This window comes from Cryptomeria japonica, chromosome 3 (assembly GCF_030272615.1).
Source record: "Cryptomeria japonica chromosome 3, Sugi_1.0, whole genome shotgun sequence".
NCBI classification, from domain to species: Eukaryota; Viridiplantae; Streptophyta; class Pinopsida; order Cupressales; family Cupressaceae; genus Cryptomeria; species Cryptomeria japonica.
Window position 1 is genome coordinate 13,345,821 of NC_081407.1, and position 24,566 is coordinate 13,370,386.

The 24,566-nt window shown below is 38.9% G+C and overlaps 1 protein-coding gene across 3 annotated transcripts in view; it reads right to left on the reverse strand.

Annotated features, from left to right (window-relative positions):
- Nucleotides 1-24,566, reverse strand: part of LOC131049113 (DUF21 domain-containing protein At2g14520) — a 101,909-nt gene that overhangs the window by 30,663 nt on the left and 46,680 nt on the right. Inside the window, exons 6-7 of one of the 3 annotated variants that reach the window (XM_057983135.2) lie at nucleotides 644-783; nucleotides 419-506 (exon numbers count right to left, since the gene is read on the reverse strand). The exons of 1 other annotated variant lie outside the window; for it this stretch is intronic. In XM_057983135.2, coding sequence (XP_057839118.1) covers nucleotides 419-506; nucleotides 644-783 — 228 coding nt within the window. The remainder of the gene's footprint in view (nucleotides 1-418; nucleotides 507-643; nucleotides 784-24,566) is intronic. One more of the 3 variants, XM_057983136.2, reaches the window with a different exon arrangement.

Genomic DNA, 24,566 nt, shown 5'->3' on the forward strand with positions numbered 1-24,566 from the left:
TTACTTTGAACAAAAAAGGCAGATTAGCTTCAAATAAGCCTTCATAATGATTCCAACAATACAGAAATCTGCTATAATATGTTGAAAAGAGAATTGCCAGTGAGAATCACAGAAAAGGGCTAAAATTTGAAAAACTTTATCACTCAAAAGAAAACTCCTACATTTTGTAAGACATTATAGAAGAACAAGTTTAGGAAAACAAGTATTCAAAAATTTAAATATTGTGGGATCAGTTGCAAGATCATTTTTACTAATTGATAATTGGAATCATCTGGCAAAAGCAGAAAAAATTTAAGCAATTTTGCAAAACCTTCAATTGTCTAAAGATTTTTCAATTCTTATGTTGTAACCTTCCAGTTCAGGAGTAATCTTTCATGAACACCATGTAAATTTGTAGTAGAAGATATACAATTCTTACCAACACCAAACCAATTATATTTGTAGGTTGTTCATAATATATAGGCACTCTACTATGTCCTTTTTGTAGTATTAAATTCATCAGGCTCCTGTACAAGAGAAATATGAAATTTTGAGAAATAAACAGATGCTAACAGTGAAAGTAACTCGACTACATAACAAAATTTTCTTAAAACACCATGTATTTGTAGTGACCAAAAGGGAATCAAGGTGACAAGAAATTTACTTATCAAGTTTTGCATTGACATCAATAGCAAATGTTTCTGAAATTGGAGTCATTGCGTCTTCTGCAGTTTTTTCTGTTAATTCCAATGCCCCAGCAATGATTGTTGTTTCATCATGTGTGAGTTCTCCACCTTTTCCTGCCTAGATTGCAGCAAGAAGCACCAAGTTAATTATAATGGATTCTTTTGACAAAATACGAAGTTGTTAATAAACAAATCAATGTTGACAAGATAGTATGTTTTGGGAGTGGTGAGATGGGGGTTGGGGGGTGGCGGTGGTTTCAAGAGTATGAGGATATTTATGTGACCCGAGAAACATGGTCGACTTGAATCCTATGTTACCAAGAATAAATCCTATCAGATTATCATACTTATGTTGGTTCTTACCAAACAGAATATATCTGAAGCTCTCAGTTTATGTTCAAAAACAATATGTTAGCTAAAAAACTCTTCCTTTCTGATCTGGCATGCTGTGCATATGGTCTTTTCTTCATGAGTTGTCTGAACAAAAGGAATGCTAGAATTTGGACATTGTCCTCAAAATAAAGGGATTTCAAAAAACACTGAGCTACAAAAGACCCAATAAACTGATAAATGCTACTCAAGTCACAAATCTCCCTTGTCCCTACCAAGAAAAGGATAAGCAAAGAACATTGGCCTTGAATTTATTGGAAGTAGATCATGAAATTGCAACCTCAGTGTCAGTAAGTATGGAAGTCACTTCAGTTTCACGATTTTGTGGTTTTCTTCTGATTTACATTCAAAATATATACGGCTTCAGGTTTGGCGGGGCCCCTAACCCCACTCCAAGATTTTCATTCATGCGTGCTATTTCCCACCTACCTTTTCTTAATATATTGTAAACATTGAGGGAGATCCTTACATTGATCACTACCTGTTGTGACGTTTTCACACATCGCCCCATTGCAAATGGGGACCCATGCTTTTTTGCTTTTTAGGGTTTGTTTTCTTTTTTTTTTTTAGGGTTTTGTTAGTTAGCCTTTGCATTTTTGAGTGCTATCAGGGAGATCAATAGGATAGCAAGTCCGGCTTGAGTGAGGTCTTGATCCTGAAATTTGGCTAAGTCTGGAATGTCCTGATCCTGAAATTTGACTAAGTCTGGAAACTGAAAAACCTCCAAAAACTAGATTTTGCAATATAACTCCTGGAGGTCTGAAACCACTCTCAAACATCCTAAAAGTATATATGGAATATAACTTAAAGTATAAGAAAGAAGAAATCTTTCTTATACTTAAATGTTATATTCCATAAAAATTATCCTGATAGAGAGTGCGAAAAGTCAAATTTCGCTCCTGTCCTTCTCCAAGGGTCCAGAGCGAAAAGCGCTCCTGTCCCTCTCCAAGGGACCAAGGCGAATCGCTCGTGTCCCTCACCAAGGGTCCAGAGCGAAAATGCTTAGTTGAGCCATTCCTGACCGTGTTTGGACGAATTGAGACATCAAAGGCATGGTGAAGGACGAAATGAGCATGATAGAGCATCCAGACTTGATCAAAAACAATGAAATGATGAAGTTTTTGCCTAGAGGGTCAAATTCGCTCCTGTCCCTCATTGAAGGACCAGAGCGAAATTCTTCATAAGGTACGATCTGGGCAAAGATCAAGTCAACTTTATGTTTGAAGGCAAGGAAGGAGGTGAAATGAACTCATTGAAGATAAATTGAAGATTACCAAATGCCATCAAAGGACCAAAATGCTTAAGTTCGCTCCTGTCCCTCAGGAAGGGACCAGAGCGATTTTTGTTATAGATGATTTTCTTGCCAAGCTACAACCGATCTCAAGGCATGAATGAATGAAATGAAGTATGGCGAGACCGTTGAAGATAAATTTGGAAGCTGGCGAAGTGTGATGGAGACTACAAGTACAAATTCGCTCCTGTCCCTCTCCAAGGGACCAGGGCGATATGATGATTATATTGCCGTTCCTCCAAATTCAAGACACTCCAAGACAAAGAACAAGGTGGCAAGGACATTTCGAAGCGTCCCAATCAAGCGCAAAGCATCAAAGATCGTCAACATTGAAGGATTTACATCAAGACTCCTAGTTCGCTCCTGTCCCTCAGGAAGGGACCAGAGCGAAATTCTCATAAAGGCCTAGATTTTTAAAGTTGATCATGTTTCAAGCGACCAAGGAGAATCAAGGGGACTTCATTTTACTCGTTGATAGCAATTACAAGTTGAAGAAGGCAAAGACAAGCTCAAAACGTTGAACTTCGCTCCTGTCCCTCAGGAAGGGACCAGAGCGATATTGATTATATTGGCCAAATCTCTCAAAAATCACGTTAAGTCAAGGTTTTGCGGGGTCATACAAGGTCTAAAATATCATTTGAAGATAATACAAAGGTGGTGAACGTTAAAATATTATTAATCCAAGTTTGAAATGGAGATAACATGAAGATCGCTCCTGTCCCTCTCCAAGGGACCAGGGCGATAATGGTTATAAAGGCATTTGTTCACACAAGCAAGACGTTCTAGCTCGAAGGACCTAACGAAAATAGCAAATCCAACGTGGAGATGGAGACCTTGGATGTAAAAATTGCAAGAATCATGACCAAATTGATGGATCGCTCCTGTCCCTCTCCAAGGGACCAGGGCGATGAGGTACGTATCTTTCTATCTTCAAAATATTTTGGCGTTCAAACAAGTTTTTGAATTTATTTAAATGCTAAAAATTGATAACTTTGAAAATTCAATTAAAATGGCATTTAAAATTTGCGCAAAACATTAATTAATTATATTTGCCTTGTAAAAAAAAAATTCGAATTTATTAATTAATAAACAAGGAAATTTAATTAATTAATTATTGTTTGCAATAAAATGGAGCGCTTGAGTTTATTTTATGAAGGTCGGCCCTTGTTATTTATTTAAAAATCATTTTAATTGCCTCATTTTGCAAAAAGTCGGCCTAAAGGGGGTGAGTGGTATAAACGCTTATAAAAGGAGGTGAAGATTTTCATTTTTACATTATCATTTTACCATCTTCATTCAAGTGCGATTTGAGGAAGACAAAGGAGAAGTGCGAGTTGTGTGTTAGAGTCATTTCAAGCAAAGGAAGGCGCCAAGATCATCTAAGGGGTGCGAACTTAGTTTCATTTGAGCGAACTTGGAGACCACGTCAAGGACATATCAAAGGTGGCGAAGTTGATATTTTGAAGAAGAAATCACGTTGAAGAGAGATCTAACGTCAATTTTGCCTAGGCAATTTTATTCATTTTGCATTCTAGAGTTAGCTCTCAAGTTGAGGTATGGCGATATTGCTTTATTGTTTTTGATTTTGAACGTTGATCGTCATAGCCTTAAATTTTGAATTTTGAAAATTTTGTTTTACCTTAGCTCAATCTTTTTTAGGAAATGATTAATAACGGACTTATCATTAGGTTTCCTAAATTTTGCTCTCTAATTTATGTTATGTATTGCAAAATCATGTTACTAATTTTGAAATGTTGTGTAGGCATCAAATGGAGATCTCATCAAGGAAAATCAAGCCGGATCAAGGACGGTCTTCGCCAGGACGATCAAGTAAGGACAAGGGCGACCTCTTTCAATCCAGCGTTCCAAGGCGAGGTACATCATCTTCCTGCACATCAAGGACACAAGGAGTTAGAACAAGGGCTCGTTGAAGAAGCAAATAATTCCAGATGAATTAATTAAAGCAAGCTTCTCAACAACATCAAGTTGAATGTTTACCAAAGTTACAAGTGTCAGATGAGGTGGCATCCTAGTCATCACGTCTCCAATCAGTGAGGTCCATCTCAGCATGTCCAGATTCAATGTACTTAACTCATGGAAGGTGGCACAAACTCCGATGTACCTACCTTGGCTATCCATTGGTCGATTTTTCTAGAAGGGACATGTGTCCAAGCAGTACAATTTTATCATTGGTCAAGCATTAAATGTTATGTAATGGTTGTAACAAACCCTAATTAGGGTTTTCATCGTAAAATCTTGGCCATTGATCTTGAATTGATCTAAGCCATCAAATTGTATTGTGGGCACTATATAAGCCCAGGCATTTCATTTGTAAAGGCTAATTAGCAATAAATTAGAAATAATTAGCAATTGTTAGAGATAGTATGTAAATAGTTAGAATAGTTAGAGAATAGTTGGAAGCAATTAGAGTAGAATAGGAGGACAAGGCAAGAAATTGTTGCCATTGATTGTAAACAAACTCCATTTTCATTGAAGTAATGGTGAACTATGTCGTTTTCTTGCAATTTGCATGGTTTCTTGTTGAGTCTTCAATCTTAGATGGTAGATGATTAGATGAATGGAGGAAATGTGATTGATTAATGGTGGAAATTCGTATATCCATACTACTAGCAGTTTGTTGATTGCAGACTTGCCTTGTGTAGTCAACTGGAATCGTTCAGCTTAAGCTCAATTTCAATTTGTTGCCTCTTCATTGATATGCATCAACTTGGATGGTATCTATGCCTGCGGTGATGATTTGAACATCATAAAACTTCCCTTAGAAGATCGCACTAGTCTTGTGTAGATGTTCCATTGATGTCAAAACAAGATCTAGTTAGAGTTTCATCAAAAATCAAGTCATTGCTCCTACATTCTTAGTATTAGGATTAGATCCTCTCTTCGCCCTTATCCTTTTTTCATTTTTCAAATCTAAGTTAGTCAGAGCCTGTGTTTCAGCAAAGCAGATCGGAAGTTCAATCATCAAATGTAAGTCCCCTTGTGATTCCAGCAAATCACATCATACCACGGCGAGCTTATCCACATGTAGAGACCCTACCAAAAGGAACCTTGAAGTCATCCTAACTGATCCTTCATGCGAATCTTCAGCAGTTAGCGACTTTATTCAAGAGAGGATAAGATACCCTTAGGTATTTTATTCTGTGTATGATGGTGTACAAAATACACGTCAACACTACCCAAATATCTCCCACTACTTAGGTCATGTCTGTTAATTTTAGGCAATCAGATGTTAATTTAAGCAATTAGATTATAATCAGACAGTGAATAACCAATAGCAGCAATAAAGCATAAGACAAAAGACACCAATACCCTGGGAAAACCTCCCTCTTGGAGGTGAAAAACCCAGCCTCAAATGTAATATGTATTATATTAAATGTAGGCAATTTACAAGGCAATGACTTATCTCAGATTGCTGTTCAATATGTCAGTGAGAATTGCAGCCCTTCATCAACAGCAGATGGTTGGAGGAGCAGCAGATGTCTAGATTAGATTTGCCACAAAACAATCTACCTTGCAGAGTTTACACAATCGCCTTAAACCAGTTCGCATGAGGAAAGATCGCTGCTAGGAGAGCAGATAGCATTTGTGATATCAACCTTTTGGCTCCAATCATCCGAAAGTCGGCTTGCATGTTTATTAAGTTATGTTATATTTCCCACGTTAGACATTTGGGTCCAGCCCAATAACATATTGAATTGCCTTCCACGTTACATTTGGGTCCAGCCCAATAACACATTGAATTGCCTTCCACGTTACATTTGGGTCCAGCCCAATAACACATTTACATAATAGATAATACATGTGTATTTTAATTGTCATTGACAACATTAAAATACAATAGGTATCCAAGCTAGCTAATATTTCAACAATGTCATCCTTATCAGTTAAATTCTCGTGCTGGGACCCACTATTCATGACTTTGTTGATGATGAGCTTTGTCTTCGAGAGTTAGTTGTAGATGAGTTTGGCTTATCAACGACTTCCGCTGTCAATAATAGTCCTATCACCCACCTTCTCCAGCTGAGAGAATCTTAGCATCTCCAAATTCGTCATAGGCTCTCATGCTTTCCTTGTTCTCACAAATTTAATGGCTTTCCTCATGGCAATGGTGATGGTGTTGTTGGTATATTCAGACTAGTAGATATTTCATCCCTTTGTGTCTCACCTCTACCGTCTTTGGTTAACTACCCACTTTGGTTAACTATGTCATTTTGACCTTCACTCTACAAAATCCTCCCCTTACTCCCACCCTCCCCTTGGCCCCATCCAAGTCAATATTACTTGCTATACCATGATGCATTTGGATGATGATTACTCCCTCAAATATATTGCTTGGCTTCCCCAATTTATGTCCATTTACTATTCCTTCCCACCCTCTAATGCTACTTAACTTGTATAAGTTCCTCTTTGAAGCTATTTGGGGGCCTGCCATCATTCTACTCTATATCTAAATGGTTGGTTTGACAATGAGAATAAAGCCATTCATCAAACACTTTTCTTTACATGTAGTAAATATCATCATCTCCTTCAGCATAAGAAACATGAGTTACTTGTGTCAAGATGGAACAAGATCCTAGTCCTTGTTGCCCTCTATAACTTCCTAATATCTTTTAGCATACTCAAGGAACTCTTCCACTATTCATATCACCTCGTTTTCTTGGGCCTCTTATGCAAATCCTCTTCATGATAACTCTGATCAGCTACCAATAAATTCCCCTCCCCATCATCAATTGTTTCCTACAAGTCATGTTCAAAGAGCTATTTTGAAGTTTTGTTCTAGCAAAGCAGTTGTTTGTGAGGGGCTCTGTTGTGACGTATTCACACATCGCCCCATCGCAAATAGGGACCCCTACTCTTTTTTTGCTTTCTGGGATTCGTTTTCTAGGTTTTTAGGGTTTGTCTATTAGCCTTTGCATGCTGAGTGTTGTCAGAGGGATCACTAGGATGGTAGGCTCTACTTGAGCCAGGGTGAGTCCACGGGGCCCCAGAATTAGGGTTTCTTTGAGAGTCTTCCTTAGGCCCTGGTTTTGCTCTTCTTGCTAATTGTGTCTTGTTTGGTGAGTGAGTATCATCCTTGAAGGTCTGAGCTAGGTCAAGTTGGTGAGTGATGAAGTCTGGAATGTCATCTTGATCTTCAAATGCCCTGAAATTTGGCTAAGTCTGGAATGTCTTCCTGATCCTGAAATTTGACTAAGTCTGGAAAACTGAAGAATCCTCCAAAAACTAGAGTTTGCATTATAACTCTTGGAGGTCCGAAACCACTCTCAAACATCCTGACAGTATATATGGAATATAACTTAAAGTATAAGAAAGAAGAAAGATATAAGGAAATGTCACTTATACTTAAATGTTATACTCCATACATGAATCCTGATGGAGAGACCAAAATGTCAAATTTCGCTCCTGACCCTTCCAAAGGGTCCAAAGCGAAATTCTCCATAAGGCATTCTACATTGCCCAAAGTCATGAACTAGCTCATTCCCAGGCATTTGTGAAGGCAAAACACTTATTTGGAGTGAAGAAATGTGAAAATGAAGTCAGGATTTGAGCCCAAGGATGATTTTCGCTCCTGACCCTTCCAAAGGGTCCAGAGCGAAATTCCAAGAAGACACCTATTCTTCACCTTGTTTGCACTAAAAGTCTTGTTCCTTAGACATGTGGTGAAGGTTTTGATATGTTCTTGCCTAAGAAGTGTTTGAAAGCATTAAAGGATGAAGATTATGACCCAAGACATGAATTTCGCTCTTGACCCTTCCAAAGGGTCCAGAGCGAAATCCACTTTTCCTCCACTTTGCTCAAGGATATGGCCAAGATTGTTGACTTTTGAGGCATAGTTGATAAGGTTTTGATGCATGTTTGACTTAGAGAGGAGGTTGAGACTTTGAAATGGCGAAAATACACCTGGGAGGAGAATTTCGCTCCTGACCCTTCCAAAGGGTCCAAAGCGAAATCCTCCATTTAGCCTTCTTTTGGCCTTAAAGACCTAGTTTGACCTTGCCTGGAGCTAGTTGGACGGTGGATTGTCTTGATTGCGATAGGAGGAAGTTGAATTGATCAAGTTTGAAGGAGAATGAGATGAACCTAGGTGAGAAACTAGCCAAGAATAGGGATTTCGCTCCTGACCCTTCCAAAGGGTCCAAAGCGAAAATCCCCTTAAAACCTCAATTTCTCACTTGTCAAGGCCAAATTCCTAGTTTCTAAGGCATGTATGGAAGTGTTTGACATGTTTTTTGCCTAAGGGAATGACTAGAGGTGGAGGAAATGGAGGATTTTAGCCTAAAGAAGGAATTTCGCTCCTGACCCTTCTAAAGGGTCCAGAGCGAAATTCTTGAAAACACTCATTTTCCCTTTAGCCAAAGTCAGGACCAAGATGGAGATGCAAGGAGAGTAGTCTATGTTTTCCCCCCAGAGAAGATTGAAGAAGGAAAGATGAGCAATCAAGCCCAAAACATGATTTTCGCTCCTAACCCTTCCAAAGGGTCCAGAGCAAAAATCTACCTAGCCCTCATTTTCTTCCTTGTTTGATCAACATTTTAGTATCCAAGGCATGTTGGAAGGAAAATGGATATATTCTTGCCTTAGGGAGGAAATTCGCTCCTGACCCTTCCAAAGGGTCCAGGGCAAAATTTCACTAAAACCACCTTTTTTTCCCAATTTTATGCCAAGGCAAGTATGGATCAAGATGAATTGAGATGGGAGAGGTCCTTAGGAATGACTTCAAGTTGCTAAGAAATCATTGAATTTGAAGGAATTGAGCAAAACCAAGATTTTCGCTCCTGACCCTTCCAAAGGATCCAGAGCGAAAATTCTACAATCAACTACTTTCCTTGCAAGACAAGTCAAACTTTGGGTTTTTATAGCTTGGATGAGTGTGAAGAAGTGTTTTCTTGCCTTTTGGACTTGATTGAGGTTGAAAGGATGGAGGAATAAGCTCAAAACAAGATTTTCGCTCCTGATCCTTCCAAAGGGTCCAAAGCGAAAAACCCTAAAACCATCTTTTTCTCCAAAATTTGTGTGAAGTCAAGCCTAGGCCTAGGTGACAAAAGCTCTTTGGATTGCCCTTGAATGATTTTTGATCATCAAAAATGCAAATTTTGAGCTAAAACAAGAATTTCGCTCCTGACCCTTCCAGAGGGTCTAGAGCGAAATTCTGGATAGGTCCTGTCCCTAGCTAGGTTTTTGAGCGAATTTTCCTTTTCAGAGCTTGTGAGGATCAAACAAATGTTGCCAAGTTGAGAAGTGGATTCAAAATGAGGGAGTTTAGATGAGTTGAGTGAAGAGAATGGAGTTGAGTGTGGATAAGCAAGCAAAAGGTGAATTTCGCTCCTGACCCTTCCAAAGGGTCCAGAGCGAAATTCTTCAAATCCACTGTTTCCTCCTTGTGTCAAGTTAGGATTTTGATTCCTAGGGTGTGGTTGAGATTGGAGTAAGGTTATTTAGCCTTGCAAGATGAGTTGAAGTGAAGAAGATGAAGAATTAAGCCTAAAAGGTGAATTTCGCTCCTGACCCTTCCAAAGGGTCCAGAGGGAAATTCACAAAATGTCATGTTTTCTTCAAGATAGTGTTGAGCCAAGTCAGTGATCAAGGTGAATGGACCTTAGAGATTGCCTTAGAAGAGATTGTCAATGAAACAAAGGTGAGTTTTGACCTAAAGAAGGAATTTCGCTCTTGACCCTTCCAAAGGGTCCAGAGCGAAATTCTCATCATCACCTAATTTGCTCATGTTAGAAGCTAAAGAATTGAATCCCTAGGCTTTGTTGAACTAAAACTAGCATATGCTCACCTCTAAGAGGATTTTGGAGTGAAAAAATGAGGCAATTAAGACAAAATCAAGGAAATCGCTCCTGACCCTTCCAAAGGGTCCAGGGCGAAATCCTTGGAAACTCCTATTTTTCACCTTGTTTGGGCCAGGCAAAGAGCTAGTTGTGAGATAATGTTGAAAAGAGGTCTAAATTGGGCAAAATAGCAAATTTCGCTCCTGACACTTCCAAAGGGTCCAGGGCGAAATTCTTATAGGGCCTGTCCCTAGGAAGGATTTTAAACGAACTTTATTTTAAAGTCTTCTTGTTGATGATTTAAGGTGAAAATGCTTTGTTGAAATGAACATGTCATATGTACTTAATCACCTTTTGGTTTATTTTGCAGATGGAGAAAACCAGGCCAGGGCAAGGACGACCTCTTCCGGTCTGGCATCATCAAGGACGACTTTTTCCAGTCCATCATCGTCAAGGACGACCTCTTCCAGTCCAGCATCATCAAGGACGACCTCTTCCAGTCCAGCATCGTCAAGGACGACCTCTTCCAGTCCATCATCGTCAAGGACGACCAATTCCAGTCCATCATCGTCAAGGACGTTCCACAGGCAAAAGGGAAGACTCAAGGTGTTCAAGGAATTGCCAGCTACCTCCAAAACCTTCACTTTGCCACACTAAGGAACCATAGGATGACAATGAAAGGCGTTGCCAACATTTCAAGGAAGGTACACCACCCATCCATCACGTCAAAGACAGAGGAGAATCAAATAAGATCAGTGCAAGGGTCCGTTGAAGAAGAAGATAGTCTCAGAAGAGTTAATCAAAGTTAGTTTCTCAGCATCATCAAATTCAACATCAACCAAGTTACAAGTGTCAAACAAGGTGGCATCCCAGTCATCATTCCTCCAATTGGATTGGTCCACCTCAGCGTGTTCAAATTCAATGTACCTGACTCATCGGGGATGGCACAAACTTCGAGGTACCTACCCCTGCTTCCTATTGGTCCTCCCCCTTGGAATGTAATTTTCTAATTGGCTAAGGAAGTTTGTTGTAACAAACCCTAATTAGGGTTGCTATCTTGTAATCCTAGCCATTGATTCTAAATCAATCAGAGCCGTCTATTTGTAAAGGGTTTCTCTATATAAGCCCTGGCTCCTCATTTGTAAAGGTTAATAGTTGGTTGATAGAGAATAGATAATAGTGAATAGTCAGAGAATAGGAAATAGTTAGAGTAGAGTAGAAAGAGAAGGCAAAGATTGTTGCCAAGATGTTGTTGTAAAGGACTTGTAAACTTTATTGAAGAAATGGCGAATTCTATGGGTCGATTCAACAATTTGCATGGTCTCTATACTTCTCAAATTTGATTTCATGTTATTAGATGAGTGGAAGAAATGTGTATGATCGATGGTGAAATATGTATATCCATACTACTAGCAGTTTGTTGATTGCATACTTGCCTTGTGTAGTCAACTGGAATCATTCAGCTTAAGCTTAACTTCAATTGTCGCTTCTTCATTGATATGCATCAGCCTGATGGTGTCCATGCTTGTAGCGGTGATCTGAACATCATAAAGCTTTCCTCAGAAGATCGCACTAACCTTGTGGAGATGGTCCTGGGATGTCAAAGCAAGACTTAGTTAGAATTTCATCAAAGGTCATTCATTGCACTTACATTCTTAGTATTAGAAATAGATCCCGTTTCAACCTTTCTCCTTTTTCCTTTTTTTTCAAAATCAATGGCCAGTAAAATCTCACGTTCCAGCAATATCCAAAGCAAATCAGACGTTCAGGCAGTCAAACGTAAGCCCCCTTGTGATTCCAGCAACATCACATCATACCACGAGAAGCTTATCCATACGTAGAGAACCTACATACAAGAACCTTGGAGTTGCCTCAATTGATCCTTTGGCAAAATCTTCAGCAGTCGGGAAACTTTGTTCAAGAGAGGATAAGGTACCTTTAGGTATTTTATTTTGTGTTCGTATGTGTACAAAAGACACATCAACAGGCTCCTAGCTGAATTTCTCAATTATGACGTAGGTTCATTTACTTTCCCCACTTCACAATTATTCAATTAGGTTGTCCACTCCAAATACCCCTTTGTTTTTTCACAACATATTATCCACCCATTCACAAATCATGATTGAGCATACTTCTGTGAAACTTTGTCCTATTGTAGTGGAAAGTTGCTTTCTAAGGTGTTGGAAGATGGAAATCAAGGCCTTGACGTCAAATGGACTTTAATGGGTATTTTTTGACCATTGACCACATTTTCACACTTTGTGATATCAATGAGAAGGCATGTCATCAATCTTCTAAAGCTTTTGTTATTTTATGGACTTTAAGAAGGCATTTCACTCTATCATGCAACATCTATTGTTCCAGAAATTTCAAGACTTTAGTATTTTTTAAATTCTCACTACTACCATCATGCAGCTCTACAGGATAGTTATGTCTTCATCTGTTTGCTTCAAATTTGCAAGCAATTATATAGGGTTCTCCAATCAAAGAGATCTACATAAACTATTATAGATTGGATGTGTGATCTCAAGCCTGACCAACACTTCAAAACAAAATTTTACATTGAATCTTGGTTCCCAATTTAGACACCGAAGTATAAAAAGTATGTGTATTCTTGCACTGGTTGGTCTCAACCTTGGAAAACTAAGAGAACTTACCTGCCATCATAGTTTCCTATATGGTAGAGGGCTTCTTTGAGGACTGCAACGAACTATTCTAAATGTTTACAAATATGTCTAAATCATCCTCATGTGTCGTGCAATAGTTATTCCACCATTCCTTCACTAAGAGTGAAACTTTCAAAGGAGCAAATACAATATTTTTATTGGTCAAAGAAATGATTAATTGCATGGTATGAATACAATTGGTTAAACTAGTTATCTAGGGTATCTGCATCTATCTTTTCTTTCAACATAGGGCTGTCTAGATTGATTTTTACCTTATATGGTGTAATGTCCCCTTTTTAGCTAATGATTGCTTCCTGACATTCAGCCTATTCCTGGCCATCGTAGGCTAATGAGCATGGTTAGGGGGTCGATGGTGGTAGATATCTAGTCAGTGGATGATTTCCTGGATTCAGTTGGATTGGAGAAATAAGGGAGATGATAATTAATTTAATACTATATAGAGTTATCTGATTATTTTATATTTTAAAGATGACTTTATATTTTATTAAATTAATAAAGTGACTAAATAAAATAAATAATCTAAAGATCACTTAAATAATATTTTATCATTATGTTGGCACTTTATGAGTGGGGGTTATATTTTAATATTATAATAAAGTGCAAATATAAAATAATATTATAATAAAACTTCCAGAAGGCCGACCTCAAGTGAGTGAAAAAGTATAAATAGAAGGGTCAGCTAGACATTTGATCATCCAGGATTTGATATTTGATTTGAATTTCTTGTATGGAGAAGGAACCAGTTTGGATTTCTGCCATTATTGAGCCTTTGGGAACGGAAACTCTCATAGGTTAAGCAATTTTCAGGCTGTGAAACTATCAGCTGAGATTATTGCAGGGGTTGGAGGAGATACTTCAGTCTCTTCATTGTGCCGGCAATTTGCAGTTCAGAGTTGTGTTCATTCCTAGCTTGATGATTGCATTGATTCATTCATTTGGGAGCCTTGGGAGACTTGCAGCAGTCAGATATAATGTCAGAATTCATTATTAGCATTTTCAGGGGCCACGAATTGTCCATGGAGGACACATTTTGATTCATGCAGATCCATATACACCACGATTTCATTCTCTAGCTGGAGCGCTCAATCTGTGAGGGCAGCGTGATGATGTTTGATGTTTGATTGGAGACTCAGAGGCTGTAGATTATTTATTCTGCCGTTCGTGATCAGAACAAGGGTGGCCAAAGGTGTACTCAGAAAATCATTGTTGGAGACTCATTAAAGCATTTATTCCTCATGGGTATTTGATGAATCTTCTCCCCTCATCCTGGCGATCGATTCAAGGGCAGTTTGGAGGACTCAAGTTGCAGCATTTATTTTTTGGAGTGGGTTCCAGGTTAGGGCAGAGGCAGCACTGCTGTGAGGAGGCGATTTCCAGCAAGGAGGCTCAAAAAAATTCAATAAAAATCAGTTCTTGCTCCTGTCACATTCGCAGATCTATTCCAGACAATTTTTACCAGGTTCCCCTCTTGTTTCAGTATATATTTGTATGTAAAGTCTGAAGTCAAAGTCTGAGTTTAGGAGGCAGCCATTGGAGACTTATTAGACTGTTTTGGGATGAAATTGAATGTTTAAAGTCTGAATGTATAATCTGATTGAACCTGTTATTTGGAAATAAGTCTGAAGTAAACATTGGTAGTTGCATAGAAATGTCTCATTCATTTATAGGCTTGATTGTGTATTCAAAATTGCTAAGAGTTGTTCATGCCCTTCCTATATTCATTGCTAAGCATTATTGCATTGTTGAAGAGCAATTTCAAACACTTTGTTTCCAAAATCAAACAAACAGCAAATCAAAAATTTATGACAGCAGCATATAACTTGGCATTTGACAATATTCCTTGAAGCATTATAAAGTCAGAATAGGCAAGGGATATTACATATGGCATGCGACCACCAAACAGTTGTTGTGAGTTTATAGGGTTTTTGAACTTGTCTAGAAAGGTGTAAACCACTCCACAATAATCACCCTTTCACATGCATGGCATTCCTCCAATTCTTCATGTTGTTTTTGCAAAGCATCCTCTATAATCTTGTAGAACATCATTGGCATTGGTGACATTTTCTCTCCCATTTGAGGAGTTGAAGGTTTGATGAAATGTCATGATTTTTAGGCTCTAACTTCTTGTATTCAAACCTTGTGTGAGTGGGCATACAAATAGAGACATTGTTTTAGATGCCACTCTAATATCACTCTAAAATAGCATTGAGTCTTTCCTTAGCACCACTAATCCAAGGATTGGGTGTTAATCCACTAGGACAATCCAATTAAATAAATTCAATTAGATTATGTCTACAAAAGATTTGTTTTAGAGATTCATGAATAGGCAAAGAATACTTGAATAGCAAAGCGGAGAAGACAATTGACAACTATTAGAAAATAAGTAATATGTTAGTTTTGCACATGATTTGAGAGAACGAATGTATGAAGTCTATCTCCTCCTTCAACAATTATTCAAGCAATTATCCTACAAGGAATGGTTATGTCCATTAATATACAAAGGGAGGAGGGGGGAATATGAAGAATTAGTTTGAATATGACTTAATAAATTCTATCTCAAATAATATTTGTTGAGTAGGATGAGGATCTTGCTAACAAAATTGCAAACCTTGTTGAGCGACACCCAAGATTTGCAATATGAGCTAGTGAACCCATTCCTATAAGAACTATAATATCAAATATGTATTATGTTACTTTCGTACATGATTTGTGAGAACAAATGTATGGTGTCTATCTCCCCCTTCAACTATTATTCAATCATCATACTACAAAGAATAATTATGTCCATTAATGCAAAAACGGGGGATGGGGAATGTGTAGTATTAATTAGAACATGACTTCATATTTCTACCTCAAATGTCACAATCATGTTGAAACTCTATTGCAACACCTATGATTTGCAACATGATCTAGTAAACCCAATCCTCTTGGATCAACATCATGGGAGGATCACAAGAAATAGGTATTGGCTAAAAATTACAAGTTGAAACATTCAAATTTGGTTGAGATATTCCTAAAAGTGTTTTTTTCTACATTGATGGGCTCAATTGTTCAAAAGAAGAATTTTTATCACAAAAATGAGAAGAGCGAGACGCACTTGAAAGAAGAAAAAGGACAAAAGCAACAGGCGAAAGGAAACAAAATGTAATGTCCCCTTCTGCGTAGTCAACCCTGGAGTACTTATTGTAATGTCCCCTTTTGGGTAGTGTTGGTATACGTTTTATCATCTACCAAACGTTAGAATAAGATACCCAAAGGTATTCTACCAAACATTAGAATAAGATACCCAAAGGTATTCTATCCTCTCCTGAAAAATCACTAATGATTCCAAGGTCTATATGTGCGAACAAGTGACTTTAGTGGGATAGCTACTTGGGTAGTGTATGCTGAAAATCTCAAGGGGGACTTATGTTAACAAGTGTCTTTCAAGCTTCTGGACTTAGGTAGATTTATCGATTTCAGGCTCTCTTTTTTGGGGGGATTTTCCGGGATTTAGACTTTCAAAAAAGAGAAAAGGGGATAGGGCTAAGAAAGCTGATCTAAACCTATGAATTCTTGAGACGGTATTAACTGGGTGTTCTTGGGAAACCGCACTTTGCTTCGTCACACTGAGGACAACTACACAAAGCGGGTGCAATCTTCAACAGGTTGTGCTTGTGATTGAAATGTTGGCATGCACAGAGGATAGGCTCAAACTAACTTTGCACAGTGAAATGGAAATCATCCATTCACCAAAAGTATGAGCAGAGATACACCGTCAATTAACACTTATCAAATCCTTCATTCAATTCTAACAACATGAAAGCAAATCTAAATTAACTTTAACTAATGTGTTGAGGAAATTGAAACCATGCTAATCACTCAAACAACAGAGATTACAAAGCCTTAAGAGAAAGCGCACATGCAATATATTATTTGAAAATATGACCTTCACGCAACAATATATCAAAAACCTCACACCCTCCTAACAAGAGGAGGTAGCCTTATATAGTTTTCAGAAAATAAAAGAATGGCCGAGATCAAACAGTGATCAAGGGCCTAGATTGAAAGTTATAAACCCTAATTAGGGTTTCCCAGAACTCTATCAGTTTGAATGAATGAGAACATTACATGTGGCACAGTTGCCATTCTCACTAAAGTATGCGTCTAGTTTCCTTTTCGGATAAATCAGGTTCATTGCATCTGGGCATGTTGACTTGGAGCAATCTGATTGGTCGAAAGATGACGAGGCGCCACCGTAATGTGAGTCACTCATAATCTTGTTGAGGCGGTGCAGGAGCAAGTACAAGAGTTGGCTCTTGTTCTCTTCTTATCTCAGCGTTGATATGTGCGGCAATTTCTAGTTCGTCAAGGATAAAACACATGCGACACCAGTCAAGATAATTTATTTTCACTTCCCATGCCAAGTTGTACAATTCTATGATAACGTGTTCTTGTTCGTCGCTGAAATCCAAGTCTAGCTGAAGTACTGGATGAGGTTCTCTACCTGGTTCAAGAGGAATGATTGGCAGGCCCATGAAGCTTGGAAGGAAAATTGTTGAATTTCTTAGAATAATTTCTTGTTGACGACTTTATGCTTGCTTCTTCGTGGCCCCAATTTATGTTGCGCAAGAGGAGGGTGAAAGCTTCTAGATAACCCCTTGCAAATATGAAATGATAGGATCAAGTTGTTCAGACATTCATTGTGATCATGCCCTCCTTCTTGATACCCTGAAATTTGGAGAAGAATTTCTCCATGCCTTCATCATAATTGAGGAAATTGGAATTTTCTTTGTGAAACATTTCCCATACTTAGCCAAATTTTGGCTATCTTCACGCTCAGATGAACCTTGCCCGTGAACTTGTCCTCAATCCTCTGTTTGGCTTGAAACTCCAGCTGCGATCTCTATGATGATCCTGCTTCTACTACCATCTGCGACCTGCAAAACCAAAGGAAAATAAGTTAGAAATCTATCTTTTAGTGCAAAGTTTCGAAGGTTAGATGCTAGAATGCTTTGATCTTCCGATTTCTCAACATTTTTAGCTTTGAAACAAGCTGCAAACACTTAGAAAGTCATGCTTGAAAGAAAGAGCGTTCAATCCAAAATGATCCTCTTATCAAAAATTTGGATAAACACGATAAAGACACCTCCAATATACTCAGAAAAAATTGAGAAAATTGATAAGTCTACCCGCCAATCAACTTCACCTTAGACAAAAATGAGAATATACAAGGAACAAAACTCAGAAAACTTGAAAGTTCTGCCTTCTATTAGTTGATTGGACTCCAAAATCTGCAGATACTTGATAAGAATGAAGTTGAAAAATTAAAACTCCTTCAAAAGTTCGCTCAATCTCCAAGAGATCACCCTGCAACACCTCCAATCTGCAAAATCTTCTTCGAAATAACTCTCAACCTGCAAAATAACTCTCAATATTACTCTTAACTTGCTCAGAAAGTTCGAACCTTATGTGTGAGAATGAAGAAGTGAAGAAGGTATTTGTAATGAAGTTTGAATTTGCAATTAGAAACACGCGGATCTTTTTTAATTCATGTTTCTAATTCGATTTCAACCTTGAAAAAGTTTCCAATTTGATTTTGAGTTGCAATGTCATCTTCCTTAAGTTCGAATTCTTTATCTTACAACTTTCTAATTTGATTTTCCACTTCATATTTGATCTTCAAATATCTCTTTTTAAAACTTTCTAATTTGGAACTTAGTTCGAATCATATGAAGATTTGGATGACATCACCAAGGAATATTCTCCTTTCATCAATACTTAGCAAGTATTTTTGGCTTCACCTTTGACTTAGGCGAAGTTCATGAAGTTTGTTTCTCATTGATCTTCAAATATCTCTTTTTAAAACTTTCTAATTTGGAACTTAGTTCGAATCATATGACGATTTGGATGACATCACCAAGGAATACTCTCCTTTCCTCAATACTTAGCTAGTATTTTTGGCTTCACCTTTGACTTAGGCGAACTTCATGAAGTTTGTTTCTCATTGTGTTGCAAGGCAAAGTCGGACTTTTATATAGTGGGAACTTTCCTTATGTTTATGTGCACTTTAACTTTATCACATTTCCCTCAAGGCGGACTTTGTTGGTCATGTTTCTAACTTGTTGCAATGTTGGGCAAACTTCCATCAATATGAAGGATAAGAGCCATGTAGCATAGGGCGGACTTTGTTGGTCATGTTCCTAACTTGTTGCAATGTTGGGCAAACTTCCAGCAATATGAAGGATAAGAGCCATGTAGCATAGGGTGGACTTTATACATCATACTTTTCAAGGCGGACTTTTGAAGTATCACCAAGGGCGGAGTTTAAGTGTTGCTTTGAAGCCATCTTCTAGGCGGAGTTTCGAGAGATAGGCATCTTCCTTCATCACCTTAGGCGGACTTTTGAGAGGCTTGCACACCACTCAACCATCATCTCATAGGGCAGACTTTTCTTGTTTGCAAGCACTACGAAGGCGGACTTTGTAGGCTTGGCATCATGGGTGGACTTTTCTTCACTTTGAAATCATCTTCTAAGGCGGACTTTGTTGGCTTCCTTGCACCATGACCCTTCAAACACTCGGAACAACCAAAAGGCGGGCTTGCTACAATCAATACAAGGGCGAACTTGGAGAGATTTGTCACCTTGGACGGACTTTTAGAAGACCATCTAAGGGCAGACTTTTGGAGGTATGTGTTGATGTGTCTTTTGTACACTACCAAACATAGAATAAAATACCTAAAGGGTACCTTATCCTCTCTTGAACAAAGTTCCTGACTGCTGAAGATCTCGCCTAAGGATCAGTCAGAGTAACTCCAAGGTTCTGTTATGTAGGATCTCTACGTGTGGATAAGCTCTCTGTGGTATGATGTGATTTTGCTGGAATCACAAGGGGACTTACACTTGATGACTGAATGTCTGATTTGCTTTGAATATTGCTGGAACACAAGATTTCACTAGCCTAGATTTTGAAAAAAAAAAAAAAAGGATGAGGGCAAGGAAAGGATCTAATTCTGACACTAAGAATGTAAGAGCAATGAATGACCTTTGATGAAATTCTAACTAAGTCTTGTTTTGACATCCCAGAACCATCTCCACAAGGTTAGTGCGATCTTCGGAGGAAAGCTTTATGATGTTCAGATCATCACTACAGGCATAGACACCATCAGGCTGATGCATGTCAATGAAGAAGCGACAATTGAAGTTAAGCTTAAGCTGAATGATTCCAGTTGACTACACAAGGCAAGTCTGCAATCAACAAACTGCTAGTAGTATGGATATGCAAATTTCACCATCAATCAAACACATTTCTTCCACTCATCTAATAACATGAAATCAAATCTGAGAAGTATAGAGACCATGCAAATTGTTGAATCGACCCATAGATTTCGCCATTTCTTCAATGAAGTTTTACAAGTCTTTTACAACAACATCTTGGCAACAATCTTTGCCTTCTCTTCCTATTCTACTCTAATTGCTATTCTATCAACTGACTATTCACTATTTCTAACTATTCACCTTCTAACTACTGACTAACTATTAGCCTTTACAAATGAGGAGCCAGGGCTTATATAGTGCCCACAATACAATTCAATGGCTTAGATCAATTTGAGATCGATGGTCGAGATTTTACAATGAAAACCCTAATTAGGGTTTGTTACAACAAACTCAATTCTGGCCAATGAAATAATTGCATTATTTGGACACATGTCTTCTCTGGAATATTCGACCAATGGATAACCGGGGTAGGTACATCGAAGTTTGTGTCATCTTTGCTGAGTCAGGTACATTGAATCTGGACACGCTGAGGTGGACCAACCCAACTAGAGGATTGATGACTGTGACGCCACCTTGTTTGACACTTGCAACTTGGTTGATGTTCAATTTGATGATGCTGAGAAGCTAACTTTAATTAACTCTTTTGAAACTGGCTGCTTCTTCAACAAACCCTTGCTTTAACCTCCTTTGTCTTTGATGATGCTGGACTGGAGAAGGTCGTCCTTGATGATGTTGGGCTGGAGAAGGTCGTCCTTGCCCTAGCCTGGTCTTCTTTCATCTGCAAAACAAACCATAAGATGATTAAGGACACATAATATATTTATTCTAACATAGCACTTTCTACCATAAATCATCAACAAGAAGATATTAAAATGAAGCTTGCTCTAGATTCTCCCCAGGGACAAGCCCTATAAGAATTTCGCCCTGGACCCTTTGGAAGGGTCAGGAGCGAAATTTGCTATTTTGCCCAATTTAGACCTCTTTTCAACATTATTTCACAATTAACTCTTCGCCTTGCCCAAACAAGGTGAAAAATAGTAGTTTCAAAGGATTTCGCCCTGGACCCTCTGGAAGGGTCAGGAGCGAATTTTGCATCTTTGGACAAATTCCATCATGTCTCTACTCCAAAAATGCCTTCCAAGGAAAGCATACGCTATCCTTCTCCTCACCAAAGGTTGGGAATCCACAACTTGACCTTCCTCATGGGCAAACTAGGTGATTTTGGGAATTTCACTCTAGACTCTTTGGAAGGGTCAGGGGCGAAATTCTTTCTTTAGGCTTCAATTTACACTTCCTTCACCTCAATTCATCTTGCAAGGCTTAAATAACCTCCCCCCAGTCTTTTCATGCCTTAGGAATCAAAATCTTGTCTTGACACAAAGGGGAAATAGTGATTTTGAAGAATTTCGCTCTGGACCCTTTGGAAGGGTCAGGAGCAAAATTCACTTTTTGCTTGTCTATTCACACTAAATTTCACTTTCTTCACCTCACTTCATCTGGACTCCCTCACATTGAATCCACTTCCCAACTTGGCAACATTGGTTTGATCTTCACAAGGCCTAAAAAGTCAAATTCGCTCAAAAAACCTAGCCGGGGACAGGACCTATCCAGAATTTCGCTCTGGACCCTTTGGAAGGGTCAAGAAGGAAATTCTCATTTTAGCTCAAAATTCACAATTTTGATGATCAAACATCTTTCCAAGGCATTCCAAATAGTTTTTCTCACCCTAGTCTAGGCCTGACTTAGCACAAAATTTGGAGAAAAGGATGGTTTTAGTGTTTTTCGCTCTGGACCCTTTGGAAGGGTCAGGAGCGAATTTCTTCCTTGAGCCCAAAATCATCATTTTTGGAGACCAAAATCCATTCAAGGGCAATCTCAAGGGCTTCTATCATCTTTGTCCAGGCCTGGCTTGGTCTAAATGTGAAAGGAATAGGTGGATTTTAGAATTTCGCTCTAGACCCTTTGGAAGGATCAGGAGCGAAATTCTTGATTTGGCTCAATTCCTTCAATTTCAATGTTTCCTAGCAACTTGAAGTTACTCCTAAAGACTTCTTCCATCCCAATTCACTTTAGTTTGCAATTGTCTTGTCACAAATTTGGAAAAAAGGTGGTTTTGGTGAAATTTCGCCTTGGACCCTCTGGAAGGGTCAGGAGCGAATTTCTTAATTTAGGCTTATTCCTCCATCATTTCAAGTTGAATTCACCTCAAAAGGCTAGAAAACACTTCTCCTCTCACATCCAACCCAAGTTTGACTTGATTTTGCAAGGGAAAATAGGTAGTTGAAGAATTGTCGCCCTGGACCCTTTGGAAGGGTCAGGAGTGATTTTCATCATTTGGCTCAATTCCTTCAATCTTGATAATCATTAGCAATTTGGAGTCATTCCTAAGGCCTTCTTTAATCATGATCCACACTAGATTTGGCATGAAACTAAGTGAAGAGATAGGTTTTGCACAATTTCGCCCTGGACCCTCTAGAAGGGTCAGGAGCGAATTTCCCTTTCTAGACCAAAATCATCATTCTTTCAATCCCCATCTTCTTTGCAAGGTAAAATCTCCTCTCTTCGCCTTAGGAACAAGGTCTAAGCTCAAGCAAGGTTAAAAATATAGGCTTGTAAGGAATTTTGCTCTGGACCCTTTGGAAAGGTCAAGAGCGAAATTTTCTTCCTTAGCTAAAACACTCATTCCTCAACTCTTTCAAACATTCCCAAAGGCCACAACATGTTCATTATCCCTTTCAACATGCCTTGGACATCAAAATTTGGTCGAACAAGGAAGGGAAAGAGGTCTAAGTAGATTTTCACCCTGGACCCTCTGGAAGGGTCAGGAGCGAAATTCTCTTTTAGGCTAAAATCTTGATCTTCAAAATCATCCAACTCCCTCTCAAGGCAAGAACCTACCAATTCATCCCCCATCATGTCAACGCCTAGCCAAAACAAGGAAGGAAACAAGAGATGTAAGGATTTTCACTCTGGACCCTTTAGAAGGGTCAGGAGCGAAAATCATGTTTTGAGCTTGATCCTTGACCTTTTCAACTCCAATCCTCTTTGGGAGGCAAACATAGATCCTTCCTCTTGCATTTCCACCGAGATCCTAACTTTAGCCAAGGGAAAAATGAGTGTTTTCAAGAATTTCACTCTGGACCCTCTAGAAGGGTCAGGAGTGAAATTCATCTTTTGGGATAGAATCCTTCATCTTTACTCACTCCCTAAGGCTAGAACATTCAAAAATACCTCCAAACATGCCTTAGAAACGAGGAAATTAGTCTTGACAAGTGAGAATTTGAGGTTTATAAGGATTTTCGCTCTGGACCCTTTGGAAAGGTCAGGAGCGAAATTCCTAATCTTGGCCAAAATTCTTCACATTTTCACATCTCATCGCCTCAAAACTAGAACGTTGGTCTAAACAAGGGAGAAAATGAGGTTTTCAAGAATTTCGCTCTGGACCCTCTGGAAGGGTCAAGAGCGAAATTTGCTTTGGACCCTTTGGAAGGATCAGGAGCGAAATTTGACATTTTGGTCTCTTCATCAGGATCATTTTATGGAATATAACATTTAAGTATAAGTTATATTCCATATATACTGTCAAGATGTTTGAGAGTGGTTTCGGACCTCCAAGAGTTATATTGCAAAATCTAGTTTTTGGAGGATTCTTCAGTTTTCCAGACTTTAGTCAAATTTCAGGATCAAGACATTCCAGACTTAGCCAAATTTCAGGGAATTTGAAGATCAGGATGACATTCCAGACTTCATCACTCACCAACTCGACCTAACTCAGACCTTCAAGGATGATACTCACTCACCAAGCAAGACACAATTAGCAACAAGAGCAAAACCAGGCCCTAAGGAAGACTCTCAAAGACACCCTAATTGTGGGGCCCCGTGGACTCACCCTAGCTCAAGCAGAGCCTGCCATCCTAGCGATCCCTCTAGCAACACTCAGCATGCAAAGGCTAACAAACAAAACCCTAAAAGACCCAGAAAAACAAACCCCAGAAAGCAAAAAAGAGGGGTCCCCATTTATAATGGGGCGATGTGTGAATACGTCACAACAGTATGCAACTTGGGCGGACTTTCTACCTTATGCTCCAAGGCGGACTTTGGAGACACCAAGAAGGCGGACTTTTGGAAGCTCAAGGCCATCACCAAGGCGGACTTTGATGAGTGCTCCTTTAGGGCGGACTTTTTAGGCATCTCCATAGGGCGGAGTTTTGAAGCTACTTCACTTGCTATCATCCCACAAGGCGGACTTTGAAGACTACCTCCAACGCGGACTTTGACTTGTTCATGATCATAGGCGGAGTTTAGAAGAGATCGCCAAATAGGGCGGAGTTTCAAGAGATCACCAAATAGGGCGGAGTTTCAAGAGATCACCAAATAGGGCGGAGTTTGAGACACGTGCTTCAAGGGCAAACTTTGAAGACTACCTCCAAGGCGGACTTTGAACTGTGCACTATGATGATGGAACAACTCGTGACACCA